The sequence below is a fragment of the Capricornis sumatraensis genome, chromosome 17 (assembly GCF_032405125.1).
Source record: "Capricornis sumatraensis isolate serow.1 chromosome 17, serow.2, whole genome shotgun sequence".
Classification (NCBI taxonomy): domain Eukaryota; kingdom Metazoa; phylum Chordata; class Mammalia; order Artiodactyla; family Bovidae; genus Capricornis; species Capricornis sumatraensis.
The window spans coordinates 25,805,981-25,821,825 of NC_091085.1; the positions used below are offsets into that span (position 1 = coordinate 25,805,981).

General features: G+C 36.0%; 1 protein-coding gene across 10 annotated transcripts in view; it reads left to right on the forward strand.

Annotated features, from left to right (window-relative positions):
• ELF2 (E74 like ETS transcription factor 2) overlaps positions 1–14,397 on the forward strand; it is a 97,745-nt gene extending 83,348 nt beyond the window's left edge. For 2 of the 10 annotated variants that reach the window (XM_068990239.1, XM_068990243.1), the window contains 7 exons: positions 2,910–3,023; positions 4,516–4,689; positions 6,935–6,973; positions 7,371–7,457; positions 9,766–9,958; positions 11,330–11,680; positions 12,155–14,397. In XM_068990239.1, coding sequence (XP_068846340.1) covers positions 2,910–3,023; positions 4,516–4,689; positions 6,935–6,973; positions 7,371–7,457; positions 9,766–9,958; positions 11,330–11,680; positions 12,155–12,782 — 1,586 coding nt within the window. In that variant the 3' untranslated portion in view covers positions 12,783–14,397. The remainder of the gene's footprint in view (positions 1–2,909; positions 3,024–4,515; positions 4,690–6,934; positions 6,974–7,370; positions 7,458–9,765; positions 9,959–11,329; positions 11,681–12,154) is intronic. The other 8 variants (XM_068990240.1, XM_068990244.1, XM_068990241.1 and 5 more) reach the window with 5 other exon arrangements.
• The last annotated feature ends 1,448 nt before the right edge of the window (positions 14,398–15,845 follow it).

Below are 15,845 nucleotides of genomic sequence, written 5' to 3' on the forward strand. Positions count from 1 at the left end.
TTTTTAAAATGAGTTTTTTTTTTAACTCCCATAAATTTAATACATAGGCCTAGAAAAACACCAGTAAATCAAGTTTTAAGTAAGATAATAATTCTTAGGTGTCACTTGTAAGTTTGCTTACTTTGATGGCACAATACTGTTTTATTTACCTTAAGAATTGTGCAGAATTTTAGTTGTATTTGAATTATTATTTAGTTATATTTGTATTCAAATTGTATTTGAATTACTGATAAGAGTAAAATAGTATTGAAAAGTTTTCAGTTATTACAGAAACTTGAATAGGAAAAATATTTCTTAAATTTCTGTTACCAAAAACTACTTGTTGACTTATATCAACAAAAGAGTAAAAGGAGATAGTGTTCTCTTTTAACAAAACGGATTAAGTATTCATGGAAACTGTCAAATTATTTTGCATCTTTGTTTTGAAATATTTTACTCCTGTTTATCTTTTCGATACTTTCTGAACTATTTGTATAAGCTTCATGAGGCCAGAGATCTTTCCACACTTGTATCTCAGGTTTGTAGCACAGGGTAGATCCTGAACAATCATTTAGTGACTGTACATAGAGTATAAGATCTGATCATTAGTTCATAGAGAATTTATGCATTTTTAATATTCTTCTTAAATTTGTATGTTTTCTCGTTATTTTACTACGTACATGTACAATATTTTAGGGAAATAATATTTTGAACTTAGAAAGGGGAGGTTGAGGTTGGAAATAAGAGCTAGGAAATTTTCACTGACATAACTAACATGAAATCATGGTTTTGAAAATATACCTCAAACTATGTAGGAATTCGGGGCAGTATAATATGTAACTGTTGGGAAATTTTGTTTATAACAAAACATTAAAATATCTGGTAAGATTCTATTGCTGTATTATTTTCAAATACTCAGAGCTCTAACTTTAATATGGTAGAGTTTTAGGGTGTGCCTTAATACAATTACATAAGGAATTAGTTTACCCAGGGTAGTTTATTAATAGCACCTCAGACAACAGCTAAATTGCAACACAAGCAGACTTTAAAGAGAATGAAGTTCTTAGAATAAACTTTAAAACCCTGAAACTGCTTCCCAAGGTTCTTTAATACACATGAGTATTGTAGGGAGGAAATTTGGAAAAAAAAAATACTTGAGAATGGTAATACATTTTATACTTACTAATAGTAAATTTCTTAAAGTTGAGCTAGAAGGACTGATTGAATCCTCTGCTTCAGTGAAGCTGCAGATAAGAGTAAGCAGGGTCACCTAAAGATAGATTTACTTAGAGGTTTGGCTCCCTCTCTGGAACTGTTTAGCTTTGAGCAGATTTCCATAAATGGAAAGAGCAACTGGAGAGACTCGGTACCTTGGTTGAGAGTGTGGATGATGTGCAACAGGTGGTAAAGCAGTCACTGGATTTTTTATAAATGCTCTCCAAATGACTGGTGTTTAAGGCTGAGGCCTTAGCACTTGGTGAATTTTGAAACTAAATGAAAAAATCTTTTTCAAGTAAAAGCTTACTAGAAATAATTTTAAAAGATGGTTATCTTTAGTGTGTAGAACTTGTGAATTTATAATGGTTTTATGAAATTTGTATATTTCTTTTAGTCCTTGAGAGGACATCTTGAGAAAGATCTATCAAATTAGAAACTATTAAATATATTTGTGTTTCAGAACCTCTTACAAAGTAGAATTTCAGTATTTCAAATCAGGATATGAAATTAATACATCATTAGGATAATGAGTTTGTGCTTGGATTGCTACTTTTCCTGTAAGGTCTGTAGGTTGTCCTTAACTTTAATAAATAAAAGAAATACTTACATACCTACTCTATGAAGAGTCTATGTTAGGAACTGTAACAGATATAAAGATGATTGAGACAGGCCTCCCTTGGGCTTCTCTGGCAGTCGGTGGTTAAGGCTCCATGCTCCCACTGCAGGTGGCATGGGTTTGATCCCTGGTCTGGGAACTAGGATCCTGCATGCCATGCCATGTGGCTCAAAAGCTGGGGGGCACAGAGCTAGCCCTCCCTGATCTCATGGAGCTTATACTCACACAGAAATGATAAGAAAGTATCACCATTTATTAAATTCTTAAGGAAATCACTGCATTTAATTCTCAAAACTGTATGAGGTAAGTGATATTACTATTTAGTGAAAGAGGAAACTGGGCCATACAAGGATTTAAATTACTGGCTTTAGGTTACAGCAATAAGTGGCAGAAACTAGAACCAAAGCTTTTTCACAAATAATTTAATCAGCAAAGCATAAAGTAAGTGTTAGAGAAGTTACAAAAAGTGGCAGAATTAGGAAAGGCTTCATGAAGGCCGGGGTTGGGTGGGGGTGGGTGGGGGAGGTGGATAGGAGCACTCTCTTTTGTCTTTCTAAATTTCTTGGGTGAAACCCAGCAAAGGCCAGTGAAATCTTGAAGAAAGCAGATAATTGTGAAGAAAATTTCGAAGTTCTCTGGTGCACTCACCAGGAGGGTTTGTAAGAATTGAACTAATTCATTAAAGTAATTTAGAAATATGAGCCTCTGACCGATTCTGGTAGGTGTTAATCCCCGATTTTAGTAGCAATATGTTAAAATTACAATAGACTTCATAGGATTGTTAATCTACAGCTATCCTCCCCCCCTACCCCAAGTTAGTTTTGGCCTAAAATTGATACAGAGTTCAAATTTCAAGAGTCTGTCTGTGTTTTCCTTTGGATAAGATTCAGAAATTTCTAATTAATCTCAATAGTTGCTTTGCAATCAACATTCATTTTATAAATGGCAGGTTTGTTTTAGTTTTTAAATTATTTCTGTAATTTGTATAGACTAATATGTATTAATGGCTTATTTAGAGTTATGAACTAAACATGAACATTTAGTTCAGTAATGTGTTCAATGCATTTTTATTGAGTGGAACTTACTTTCCCTCCAGTGGAAGCATCAGTTCATAGCAGTAATGCACACTGTACAGATAAGACAATTGAAGCTGCTGAAGCCCTGCTTCATATGGAATCTCCTACCTGCTTGAGAGATTCAAGAAGTCCTGGTATGTGAACTGTTCTTTATTATATTAAAGATGTATCATTTCATGTATCTAGAATAACAAAAATTTTTTTTAATCCAAGGGAATTGTTGTTCTCAAAGTCTGTTGTACATAAATATCTATGACAGCAGTAACTGGTCTTTACCTGTCAATGTTCACAAGTCTTAAGTGCTTTAAATACTTAATTTTCAAAATAATTGAATCAGAAGGTGCCCACTGAAGACAGATAAGTGTGAAATTGCTGTTTCTGCTATTGTGTCTCATTTCCTTAACTCTGGGTAAATGAAACCTTAAGAGCATGGCTGGAGAATGGCCCATGGAAGCTGTTGCCACCTGTGGCCACATCGAGTCCTTCCTTCAGTGATAACGGGCAGTAGTTCTGGGACTACTCCCTGGAAGAGAGAGGTGGCAGTGTCCACCTCTCTCTTCACACTCCCTTCAGGCTTCAGGTTTTCCATTGGTTTTGGTCTCTTTTTACAGATTGCCTTTGAGAATCTTTTTGTCCCTAATTTTAATGTCCAAATGTTAATTTGACTTAATATGGTAAGATTGACCCTTCTTTTAGGGATTTACAGTAAATACTAAGATCAACTGTACTTTTTAATTAGAGTAGTAATCCTGTGTGTTATTCAGGGATATGAGAAGAAAATTGGTGCATAGTGGTCAGTGTATTAATCTATAGTAGTATGTATTAATGGAAATGGAAATGTCATATCCTAGTTACTCAGGCACATTGAAAGGAAGCCAGAGCAACATTATTGTATGTAATAGAATACTAAAAATATGTATGCAGCATTTCAGTGACCCAAAATATTAGGGACTGTTCCGTTAAATAAAAGATTGAAAGATGGTACTCATTTGGCTATAATGAGCAGGTTTTCTTTTCATATTTAAAATGAACTGTAGGAACTTCCCTGGTGGTCCAGGTTAAGACTCAGCCTTCCAATGCAGAAGGTACAGGTTTGATCCTGGTGGGCAAACTTAAGATCCCACATGCCTCGGGGTGCGGCCAAAAGTTATTTAAAAAAAAGAGAGAGCGCCATAAGTGCCTGCTTTCACTGAATATGCTTCTTTTATTTTAATGTTATACCAGGTGTATGTTTTACCTTGTTAGAGAATAATGATGAGTAAGTAGAAGGAAAATAATTATTAACTCACTGTTATACTGTTTTATTTTCAACTGTTTTCCCAATTGTCAAAATGATACAGTCTTTTACAATGAACTTGAAAGTATCTAAAGTGTGAAGCAAGGGGGTTGACTCTCATGATCTCCCCCTTTACCCAGAAAAGATTAACATTTCCTTCAGGTCGAGTTTCTTTGCATCTATTTACTTACGTACTTTAGATCATATTGTATATTCAACAAATTAACCTCAAGTTCTTACCCTGCTTTGATGAATTCTTAGTAACCTCACCTTTGCTAAAAATTGAATTGTCCATGCTAAGAGGCATTAATGGGGGTGGGAAATTTAAATTTTTCAACTTTTTTTTATAGTGGAAGTGTTTGTCCCTCCTTGTGTATCAACTCCAGAATTTATCCATGCTGCTATGAGGCCAGATGTCATTACAGAAACTGTAGTGGAGGTGTCAACTGAAGAATCTGAACCAATGGATACCTCTCCTATTCCTACATCACCGGATAGCCATGAACCAATGAAAAAGAAAAAAGGTAGGGTGTATTTACAAATTTCTGGGAATTTGGGTGAAATTTTTTCTAGTATCTTTTTTCTCCATCAAGAGAGATGGGAAATATTTGCTATGTTTATGATCAATGTTATACTGATTAGATACTCTCAAAAAATTGAGATTTTTAATTGTGTCTTTTAACATGTTCATAGTGTCTAAGGGAGTTTGTATTTGAGCCCTAAAAGTAGTTGCCCCAAAATGAGAGTATAGTAAGAGCTTGATACACCAAAGGGGTCCATGGAGTTGCAGAGTCAGACAGGACTGGGCGACTGAGCAACCCAGAAGGAAGATCAGGGCGTCGCTGCACATCTTTCTACTTTCTGATCCTTTTAGGCACTTGGTTACTTAAAAATATTCTTGACTCTGTTTTTCCTAACCTTATCTTCCTACTCTTTTATGGACATTAAAATAAAAAGCCCAATTTTCTTCCCCACAATCTTTGGCCTTAAAACACCAAGATTGCCCGTAGGGAATTCTCAGGGGACTAAACTCACCATTGGGTAGAGAGCATTTCCACTTACTCTTTGACTCCTGCTGAAACCTGTGTTCATCTGATCCTGGGGAAATGCCCCAGTCCATCTCCAGCATCCTGAGTGGGTTCTTTCTGTTTGAATCAAAGGTAAAACTTGAAAGAAGTGAAATTCTGTGTAAATTCTCACCTAATTCCGCTTTATTCTCTGCTCTTTCTGCACATTTGGGCGGGGGGGGGGTGGATAAAATCAAAGGCAAAAAATAAGGGGGAAAGTTGTATTAGAAATAATGGTATTATCTAATCATTTATTAGGTAGCAGTATTTCAGATTGCTATGATGTTCACAGGTCTGTGCCTCATTGCTGTGAGGGACACAACAGAGAAAAACACAGTTGCCTTCTCTCTTATAGATTATATATGTATTTGAGATAAGGCATGGATGAGAGAATTTAGAAGGAAGAATTACTTTGCGCTGTAAATGTTTAAACAAAAGGCATACATGTAAATAACCCTGTTTACACACTGCCCACTGTAGCCTTTGGCTGGTTGTATCTTATGCAAACTGTTACAAAATACCTAAGAAAATTTTAGATTTACATGAAGAGAGAAAAGACTATGAAAAGCTGGGAGTATTTAGGGAGCCAAGATCTCTAGATAAATAGGTTGATCTGTGTACATGGTGGTATGGTATAAACCAGAAAATAATTTGCCAATTTAATTCTAATCTTATGTATTTGAAAATAGGTGGTCTTAATGAATGACAATTTAAAAATTACATATAACACTACCAGTTACTCATTTGTGGTTAAGGACATTTGGGACATAGAAAGTTAGGTAGGTTATTTTTAATAGTAGGGCCTTATTTTTATTTCTAGAGCTTTTAATATACTAATGTGCATTATAAATCTCCAAGAGATGATTACGTGCAGTTCTGAAAGTTAGTTTGACTGTAGAACCCTTTTCCTACTGATGAATAACCTATTTGTCAAATAACATGATTTGGGACATGCTGCTTTATAAGAAAACAAGCCTTTGGGGACTAACTTTTCTATTAAGGAGTTGGGCTTTTGTGCTTGAATTTAGGAGACAGAGAAGATGTTGGATCTTATTACTGACTGCATATTTTGTACATATAAATAGTATTTAAATTAGGAAATTAAGCTCTATTTTTAAATAGGATACTGGTAAACTTAGTTTTAATTTTTGCCAAAACATACTTCTTATTGATTAGAATTACCATAATGAAATCCTAGACTATGATAGCTATGCTTTTTCAAATATACATTAGGGCATTTTAATGTAGCTCTAGATAATCGTTGTTAATGAAGAGTAGAGACATCAGAAACCCCAGGTGTATGGCAATCACCAAATTAGTAATATTACACTTACTATTCCCAGTCTCATTCTTGAGACTTCCCTTGCCTGCCAGTATTCATCCTCCAATGCTGAGGGTTGAACACAACACATTTCAGAAATACTCCTTCCTTTCTGTAGAGAAGTGTAGCTCTTGCTTTTCTGTTCATTGTGGATGTTGGACTGTCTGAGCGCGGCTTAGGGCAGAAGTGAGTGAGGAGAAACAAAAGGGGACAAACATTTCTTAGACATATAAAGCAATTACTTGGAAGATTTTTTTTTTTTTTTAATCTTTATACCTGCACGTTGAGGTGGGGAAATTTATGCTTAAATTCTGGTGGATTGATTGGCTCAGAGCAGTAGAGAGTGTTTAAAATAATATTTTTTACTTTTCCTCATTTGAGCTCAAAGGGCTTCGCAGATTATCAGATCTTCTGCAATAGGTAGGTAAAGCTTTTTCTAACAATTCTGTAGAACAGAAAACAAAAGTTTATACTAGAATGTGTTTCCATTGCTACATTATTGGAAAAGGTTAGCAAATTGAGGCTGTGACCATGTAAATAATAGGTTAGTAGTACCTGACTTGCCATATATATTGATTTTACTATCAACGCAAAGAGGGGTCGCAGAGTCGGACACGACTGAGCGACTGAACTGCTGTAATTTATATTGCAGAAGTGCTTTTAATGTTCCTTTTAAAAGCAGCTTTTATATACACAGTATATTAATCCATAAATTAATGTCTAGTTTCATAAATAATGTGTTACCAAAAAGCCTGCTATCACGTTTCTGTTATTTTTCCTGTTTTCCATGTATGGTTTCAATATGTTCTTTTTTCAGTTGGCCGTAAACCAAAGACCCAGCAGTCGCCAATTTCCAATGGGTCTCCTGACTTAGGTATAAAGAAGAAACCCAGAGAAGGAAAAGGTAATTTGGGGAGGGCTGTTTTGTAGGTGAGATGGATATATTTTTTTCCCCCCAGTCAAGTACATTTGTAGGAAAATTACTTCTAGTACGCACTGTAGTGCTGTCTTGGATTGTAATTCTTAATCAAGGGTGTATGAGCATCACATGGGGAGCTTTTTCAAACTTATCTCTGCCTGGTCCTCACCCAGTGAGATTCTGTAGGCATAGAGAAACTGTAGGGAGTGAAGCTGGGCAAGCATTTGGATTTGGAAAAGGCCCTAAGTGCAGTCTGATGCATACCTGTGTTGTTTTGGATGATGTGTGTATGTTTACACCCATCCTTGTGGAGAGTCAAATGGAGTCACTTACATTTGAGAAGGTTTACAAAACTAAGACTTCATTTCTGATACATACTTTCTTAACTGATAGAAGCAAGGTGAATTTACTTTTCCAACCAACACATTTCAGTCATGTCAGTAAGGATGTCTAAACAAAAATATGACGTATTTTAAAAAAAACTGATGTGTATATTGAATTTGTATATTCTCGTTAAAAGCAAAAATAATAATAAGCCTTCTACATTGTCTGCTCTCTTAATTTGTTGGATTAAGTCTTGAATAAAAAAATTAAGTCAGTAAATCTACCAAGAAATTTGGTTAGATTTTTAAAAATCCAGTTATGTAAACCTCCATTTACTTAGGAACTGTTATTCAGTTTGGGACAAGTTTAGGATAGTTTTATTTTCTTCTCCGTCTTTGGTTGTTTTACATTCCTAACATCTTAGGTTTTATCTTTTAATTTGTATTGAAAACCTTAAAACTTTATTAGTGGTAAGTGTTAGAAATTTGAACTGTAAATATACAGTTATTATTGTTTTTATAATTACTCCCATCATTAATGGTATCTCATATTCAAAGACCTTATGTTTACCACTAGAAAAAAATTTTCAGTCAAAATCATCTTTCATTAAAATTTCAGTTTTGTATTATTAAACCTGAGGCAATATGTTGTGTGAAGATTAAAGTCGTTACAGTCGTTAAAAATCCAGTCAGTGCTTCGTCTGCTGCAAAATTATGATGTCTGCATAGGCTCCATGAATACCTTGTTTGATAAAGAAGGCTTCTCGTTATGAATTCTGTTTTCCTTAAAACCAGAAATAGAATTGTTCATTTTAACTTAGGGATGATAACTGGAGTGAAACAGTTAAAGATAATCTGAAGAATGTCAGTGGGTCTAACTATAACTAATTCATTAGACACAGGAGCATTCAGATCCCTACTATGTACAAGGTATTGTCTGTTGTACAAAAATTTCTTCTAGAATGAGTTCTTATAATCTCCAGGTCATAGACAGAATAAAAATCCCCAGCTACACCTCTTGATTCAGTTGAGACTGATGTAGTTGAAAGTTGTGATTTAACACTGAGAGTTTTTAGGTATTGACACTGATGTAATAGGGCTTTGGAGATACAAATGCAATAACATTGTAAAGTTGAAGATTAATCTTTTTTAGGTCAAGAGAATGCACACAGGGCCCAACTATGGGTTAATGGATTTATTGAATTTTCAGGGAAATTACAGGATGAAAATGAAATGCTAGAGGAAGAGCATCAGTGTTTAGATTGAGTAGTGGAAGCCTCCCCACCCCAAGGTTCTTCTCATATAGCTTGTAACTTGGATCTGAATTTTTGAGGATAGTAAAGGGTTAGTGAGCAGGAGCCTAGAGATGACCCAGTGGCTCAGTGGTGGCATATGTATTCTGATCTTCTTCTCAGGACTCTCTTCTATTCTTTCATCAGTTTACAAACCGTACCTAGAGGTTTATGGAGGGAATAAAGAAAAACAGCAGCCTGTCTTTAGTCTTCTCATAACACTGCCCACTACTCCTCCCCACCCTTCCAAAAAAAGAAAAGAGTGATGCTCTCTTCTTTTTGGGACTAAGTTCCTTATTTTACCTACCCACATTCCTTCCTTTCATTCTGGTATGCAAATCTTAGCCATCTTCCAAGACTTAATGTCTTACCAATCCACTTTATTTTCACTCCTGACATCCCAGACATTATTTTCTGTTGTTTAAAATTGTGCATGGCCTTATGATATAGTTTATATTGTTTCAAAACTGTTATTTATTTCTTGAATTGTTATTCACTAGACAACACAGTTTGACACTGTACAAATGATTGATAATATAGTCAAGTATTTATTGGCAGACTCTTAGTACATTTGTTCTTTACCAGTAGTAAATTGATTTTTTTTATTCAGCTTAAGTAAATACTTGCTTTTAGTTATGTTGATGAATTTTTAATCAGTGTCTATAATTGTTTTCAAAGGAAACACAACCTATTTGTGGGAGTTTCTTTTAGATCTACTTCAAGACAAAAATACTTGTCCTCGATACATTAAGTGGACTCAGAGAGAAAAAGGCATATTCAAGCTTGTGGATTCAAAGGCTGTCTCTAAGCTTTGGGGAAAGCATAAGAACAAGCCAGACATGAATTATGAAACTATGGGACGAGCTTTGAGGTAAGAACACAAGAGTTTTCAAGGAAAACTTATGTATCTCTTAATACTGTCTATTAATACTTAAAATGCATGAGAGTGCTCAGTTGTGTCTTAACTCTTTGCAATCCCATGAACTGTAGCCTGCCAGGCTCCTCTGTCCATGGAATTCTCCAGGCAAGAATACTGGATTAGGTTGCCATTTCTTCCTCCAGGGGATCTTTCTGACCCAGGGATCAAAATCAGGTCTCCTGTGTCTCCTGCAAGGTGGATTCTTTACCACTGAGCCACCTGGGAAACCTGATATTTAAAGAGAAGCTCTTAAAATCTCTTACTTATTATAGCTTTTAATTTTAATTTGGGTGGATTTTCTAGAGGAGCTTCTTGGGTTTGGAGGCAGATGGAGAGAGAGGTTTAGTCTAGATGGCTAAAATTTGAACACTATTGGAAAATCCATTTGTGGAAAATGTGTGCCTTTAAGAAAATTAAACCCAAATATGATAGAGTTTCCAAACTGTGAATTTGTTTTTTAGTTCCTGCAAATTTGTTATAATGGATTTATTGTGATACGAAAATCTTAAGTTTTGTCAGTTTGAGGAACCCACGTAACTTTGTAATGTACACGGCTTATTCTAATTAAGGGAATCTGTAAATGAACATAGTTTATGTGACAGTATTCACATATGCCACAAATTCATTTTTACTAAGTATGGTTTAGGCAATTTTTCCACATAATACCAAGTTGCTTTTATAACCTAAGTAAATCAGAACTAAATTGTTACCAGAATCTGTAATATCCAGTTGTCCCTTAGTAGTATCTGAGGGGTATAGCTCCAGAACCCTCCTTGGATACCAGAAATTCATGCATGATCAAAATCCCTCATATAAAGTGGGGTAGTGTTTGCTTGTAACCCACTTATATCCCCCATATACTTTACATCATCTGTCGATGATATAATACCTAACACAGTATATATGCTATCTAAGTAGTTGCTATCACATGGCAAATCCAAGTTTTGCTGTTTGGAACTCTTGTGGAAATTTTTTCTCCGTGAGCATTTTCAATCTGTGGTTGGTTAAATCCATGGATGAGGAACTCATAGATATGGAGGGCCAACTGTACAATAATATATTCTATATTTAGGTTAAGTGCCTTGCTTTAATAAAAACAGTGAGCTTTTAGCTAATTCACAGATTTCAAGGTTATAGGACATATGGTACCAAGTTCTAATTTCATAGCTGCTTCAAATTCTTACCTTTTGAATGGAGTCCCACCTTACCTCTTACTAGAGTAAGTCAGTGTTTCTGTTAGCATCTCTTCACGGTATTTTTGTTTGGGGATTGTGGAGGGGCAAACATAATATACTTGACTTATTTAATACTTTTTCCTTACAGATATTATTACCAAAGGGGTATCCTTGCAAAGGTTGAAGGACAGAGGCTTGTATATCAGTTCAAGGATATGCCCAAAAACATAGTGGTCATAGATGATGACAAAAGTGAAACCTGTAGTGAAGATTTAGCAGCAGCTACAGATGAAAAATCATTAGAACGAGTATCATTGTCTGCAGAAAGTCTCTTAAAAGCAGCAACTTCTGTTCGTGGTGGGAAAAACTCATCTCCTCTAAACTGCTCCAGAGCAGAGAAGGGTGTAGCTAGAGTTGTGAACATCACTCCCCCTGGTCATGACACTTCACCCAGGTCTCCCACTACTACCACATCTGTATCAGCAACAGCAGCCCCAAGGTAAGTGAGGGAAACCAGTAGTTGTCATGTATTTAGTTTTTAGAAAACTCTTTGGCAAAACTGGGGCGTTCCTTTTTTTAATATTTGCATTCTAAGAACTGACTCTTTGTCAAGACTTTGAAAAGTGCTTGGTATTTTTAAATGTACTAATTAAAATATTCTCCTTAAAGTAGATGTCTTTTCTTACTTGAATTGATTTTTATGATTTTATAGATGGAATTTAATGTAGGCTTTTAAATATATATATAAATATATTCAGCTTATGTTTAAATATATTCATCTCATGTTTTTAAAATATATTCATCTCATGTTATTGCATGCTGTAAACTTCAGAGCTTTTCGGAACATCTGTAAAGTTGGGCCCACTAGTTTTACATATGCTGGATTTGCGTTCATCTTTTTCTCTCTCTCAAAGAGACCTATTTAATAATTGAGCATGGCATATAATCAAAGTTATTTTTTTTAATCAACCAGGACAGTTCGTGTGGCAATGCAAGTACCTGTTGTAATGACATCGTTGGGCCAGAAAATTTCGACTGTGGCAGTTCAGTCAGTTAATGCAGGTGCACCGTTAATAACCAGCTCTAGTCCGACAACAGCAGCCTCTCCAAAGGTAGTTATTCAGACAATCCCTACTGTGATGCCAGCCTCTACTGAAAATGGAGACAAAATCACCATGCAGCCTGCCAAAATTATTACCATCCCAGCTACGCAACTTGCACAGTGTCAACTGCAGACAAAGTCGAATCTGACTGGATCAGGAAGCATTAACATTGTGGGCACCCCACTGGCTGTGAGAGCACTTACCCCCGTTTCAATAGCTCACGGGGCCCCTGTGATGAGACTATCAGTGCCTCCTCAGCAGGCATCTGGCCAGACTCCTCCCCGGGTTATCAGCGCAGTCATAAAAGGGCCAGAGGTTAAGTCAGAAGCAGTGGCGAAGAAGCAGGAACATGATGTGAAAACTCTGCAGCTGGTACAAGAAGACAAACTGGCAGATGGAAATAAGACAGTGACCCACGTAGTGGTTGTCAGTGCGCCCTCAGCTCTTGCCCTTCCTGTGACAATGAAGACGGAAGGACTGGTAGCGTGTGAGAAATGAAGCTGCAGTGCTCCCGGGGACGCTAGGGTGTTAGTGCCGGTCCTGATACGAGTGCTTGCAAGGGGGTCATCGACAGAAGTCAGAAGACTTTAAAACACTTCTAATGCATTTAAGAAAACAATCAAACTTACTGGAAATAAATTACCTATCCCATGTTTCAGTGGGAAATGAACTACATATTGAGATGCTGACAGAAAACTGCCTCTTACAGTAGAAACAACTGAACCCGCCAATAAGGAAAAGGACTGAAAGGGACCAAGCAGCTCACTACAATATCAAGTTACACTAAGACTTGGAACACTACCACTGTAAGAGGTTACACAGTTTTCAGTGGGGAGGGATTGGGATGGGTGATCTTGTCGTTACATATAGCAATTTTTGATGCATTTTATATGCATACCAGCAATTATTACTGTGTTCACACAGAACTCACTTAACTGGTGCTATGTGAAAACTGCTAATATAGGTATTTTAGAATGTGAATTGAAGAATGGATCCAAAAGCTTCAGAAAGAGGTTAGCAAAAAAAGATCTAGTGTGGTTTTTTTTTTTTTAATCATATAGCTTAAGCTGATTTAAAACAAAGGCCTTAGACTAATTTTCGGTTTTCTTTATTGAAATAAGCTAATGGCTTGTTTGTGTAAAGCTTTTTTATTAAAAGAAAAATTTTAAAAATCTTGTACCTAGCACAGTATTGTTATAGAATTTACATGTAACATTTTATATGGTAGTTTAAGTCTGTCAGTTTCTTAATTGTGGACAAATTAACAGTTGGCTCTGGCCTTTTGCTGTAACACGCCTGTTTTGTCACTCACTCAGCCCTGGCATCTGTGCAGACATATCCGTTTCAGTTCTGCTGTCACTCGGAAGTTAAGGCTCAGCATGATTTTTGTCAGGTAACTCTAATACCTGGAGTTTTCTTTCTTCCTTTTTTTTTTAGTTGAAGTTTAAGAGGGAAAGTACCAGTGTTCAGATTTGAACTATAATAGTTTGTATATTCAACATTTGAAGTATATTCTATTTTGTTGTACTCTTGTTTCAAAGTGTATTCAAGTAGGTTTTCTGAAATATAGAAATGAAATTTACCTTGTGTTTTGGTCTCTGGTGATATTTATAACAATATTCAAAAGCTACTATATATAAACATGTTGTTTTAGTTAAGAAGTAATAGAAGTCCTATTTTTCCTTCCCAGCTGCTGCGTGAAGAAATTGTTTTGTTCCATTACATTAATATTTGGCAAATAACCTGCATGTTTCCACTTGCTAATTACTGTCATGTAATTATTATAATGTTCTACTTACCCTAATGAATTTACTATTTTAGTGTTGGCCACACTTAAATAATTTATATTTCAAATCAGACCATTTGTTTCTCAATCAGACCTTTAGTGGGTGAGGAAGAACAAATAATACTCTAGCCTTTTTAGAAACTGGCGGGACCAGAGGAACCTCATTTTACACCAAACTAGGTCCTGTAACTCCATATAATAATGCTCTTTCTACTACAAAGAAAAGTTGTCTATTTTTACATCTTTTAGAAATTTAAATAAACTGATACTTAATATTTGTGGCCTTTAATTGTGCATTTGGTTAGACACTACTTAGGTTGACAGATTTTTATAACAGCTCCCTTTGTAATCATTTATCTTTTCCATAAACATACTTGATGGTACTTTTTAATAAAATCTCAAAGAAAAACTCATTGATTCTTATCCCTTTTGGGGTTAATCTCAAACTCTGCCTCCTCTTAAAACATTTCCTAAATATTTCATGTTTCAAAATCTGTATCATATGCTTTGACACATAACTGTATTGTCCTTTTTTGCACAGCAGTTTCAGTTTTTGAGTTATATCTCACGTAATATTCTTCTAGGGCAAAGAAGTCACATGAAAAAGCATTAGTCATACAGTCGTGTCCAATTCCTTGCGACACCATGGACTGTATGGCCCGCCAGGCTCCTCTGTCCATGGGGTTTTCTAGGCAAGAATAGTGGAGTGCATTGCCATTTCCTTCTCCAGGAGATCTTCCCAACCCAAGGATTGAACTCAGGTCTCCTGCATTGCAGACAGAGTCTTTACCATCTGCGCCACCAGGGAAGCCCAAGAAGTCACATGGAAGATAGCTAATGAGACATATTTTAAATGTGCATTTCTTTTCCACCTATGCTGTATTACTAATTGGTTTTCATTAGGCTAAGCCAAGGCTGCTTGCTCACCTCCACCACTCTACCTTAACATTTTATGGGTCTCTTGCAGAGTGAGTTCACCTAAAGGTCTCGATTTTGTTGACAGTATGTAATGACGAAATTATTTCTTCTGATGGGAACTGTCAGTGGTATGGTTTTTAATTGCAACCCTTCTGTTAATCATTATAATTTGTATTTCCATTTTGTGTCCATTGTAACAAAACCACATAGCAATGACTTGATGCCACTACATTTTCCAGTCTGGCCAGGCTTTTGAACAGTGAATCAGCAGTCAGCCCATTTATTCTTTGGGTCATCTTCCAGCAACAGTTTCAGCCTTTGACCACCATCCTGCTTACCAGCTGGCCAGTATACTTTGTAGAGAAAATCGAGGTCTGAGCTGTGAACTCCATTTCTGGACTGGTTGCTGTAAGAGCATCTCCTTATTCCAGCATCCGTCTGAACACCTGCCTTGTACTCAATACCTCCTCCCCTTTCACAATTCCTTGGTTTCTTTGTTCCAATAGCCTGTCATTCTTCAGAAGCTTGCAGTTAATTCTGGCTTAGAAAACGTTCCCGCTGAGGTCTCCAGGAACCCAGTAGTCAAATCCAGCAGATACTTCATTTTTCCACATGATCGGCCTACTTCTTAAAACTCCCTTTTGTTTTCCCGTGATACCACTCTTCTAGTGTACTTCCTGCCTGACTTTTGTTTTCTGGTCAGCTTTCCCATTTAAAGGTGGTACTTAACCATGGGGTTTTTTCCTTTATAGAATAGTTGTATTTACTATTATGGTTTTGCTTGAATATAATTGTTCAATAATCTCATCCATGCATATGGTTTTTACTATCAAATCTATTGTCTTAGGCTAGTCTTA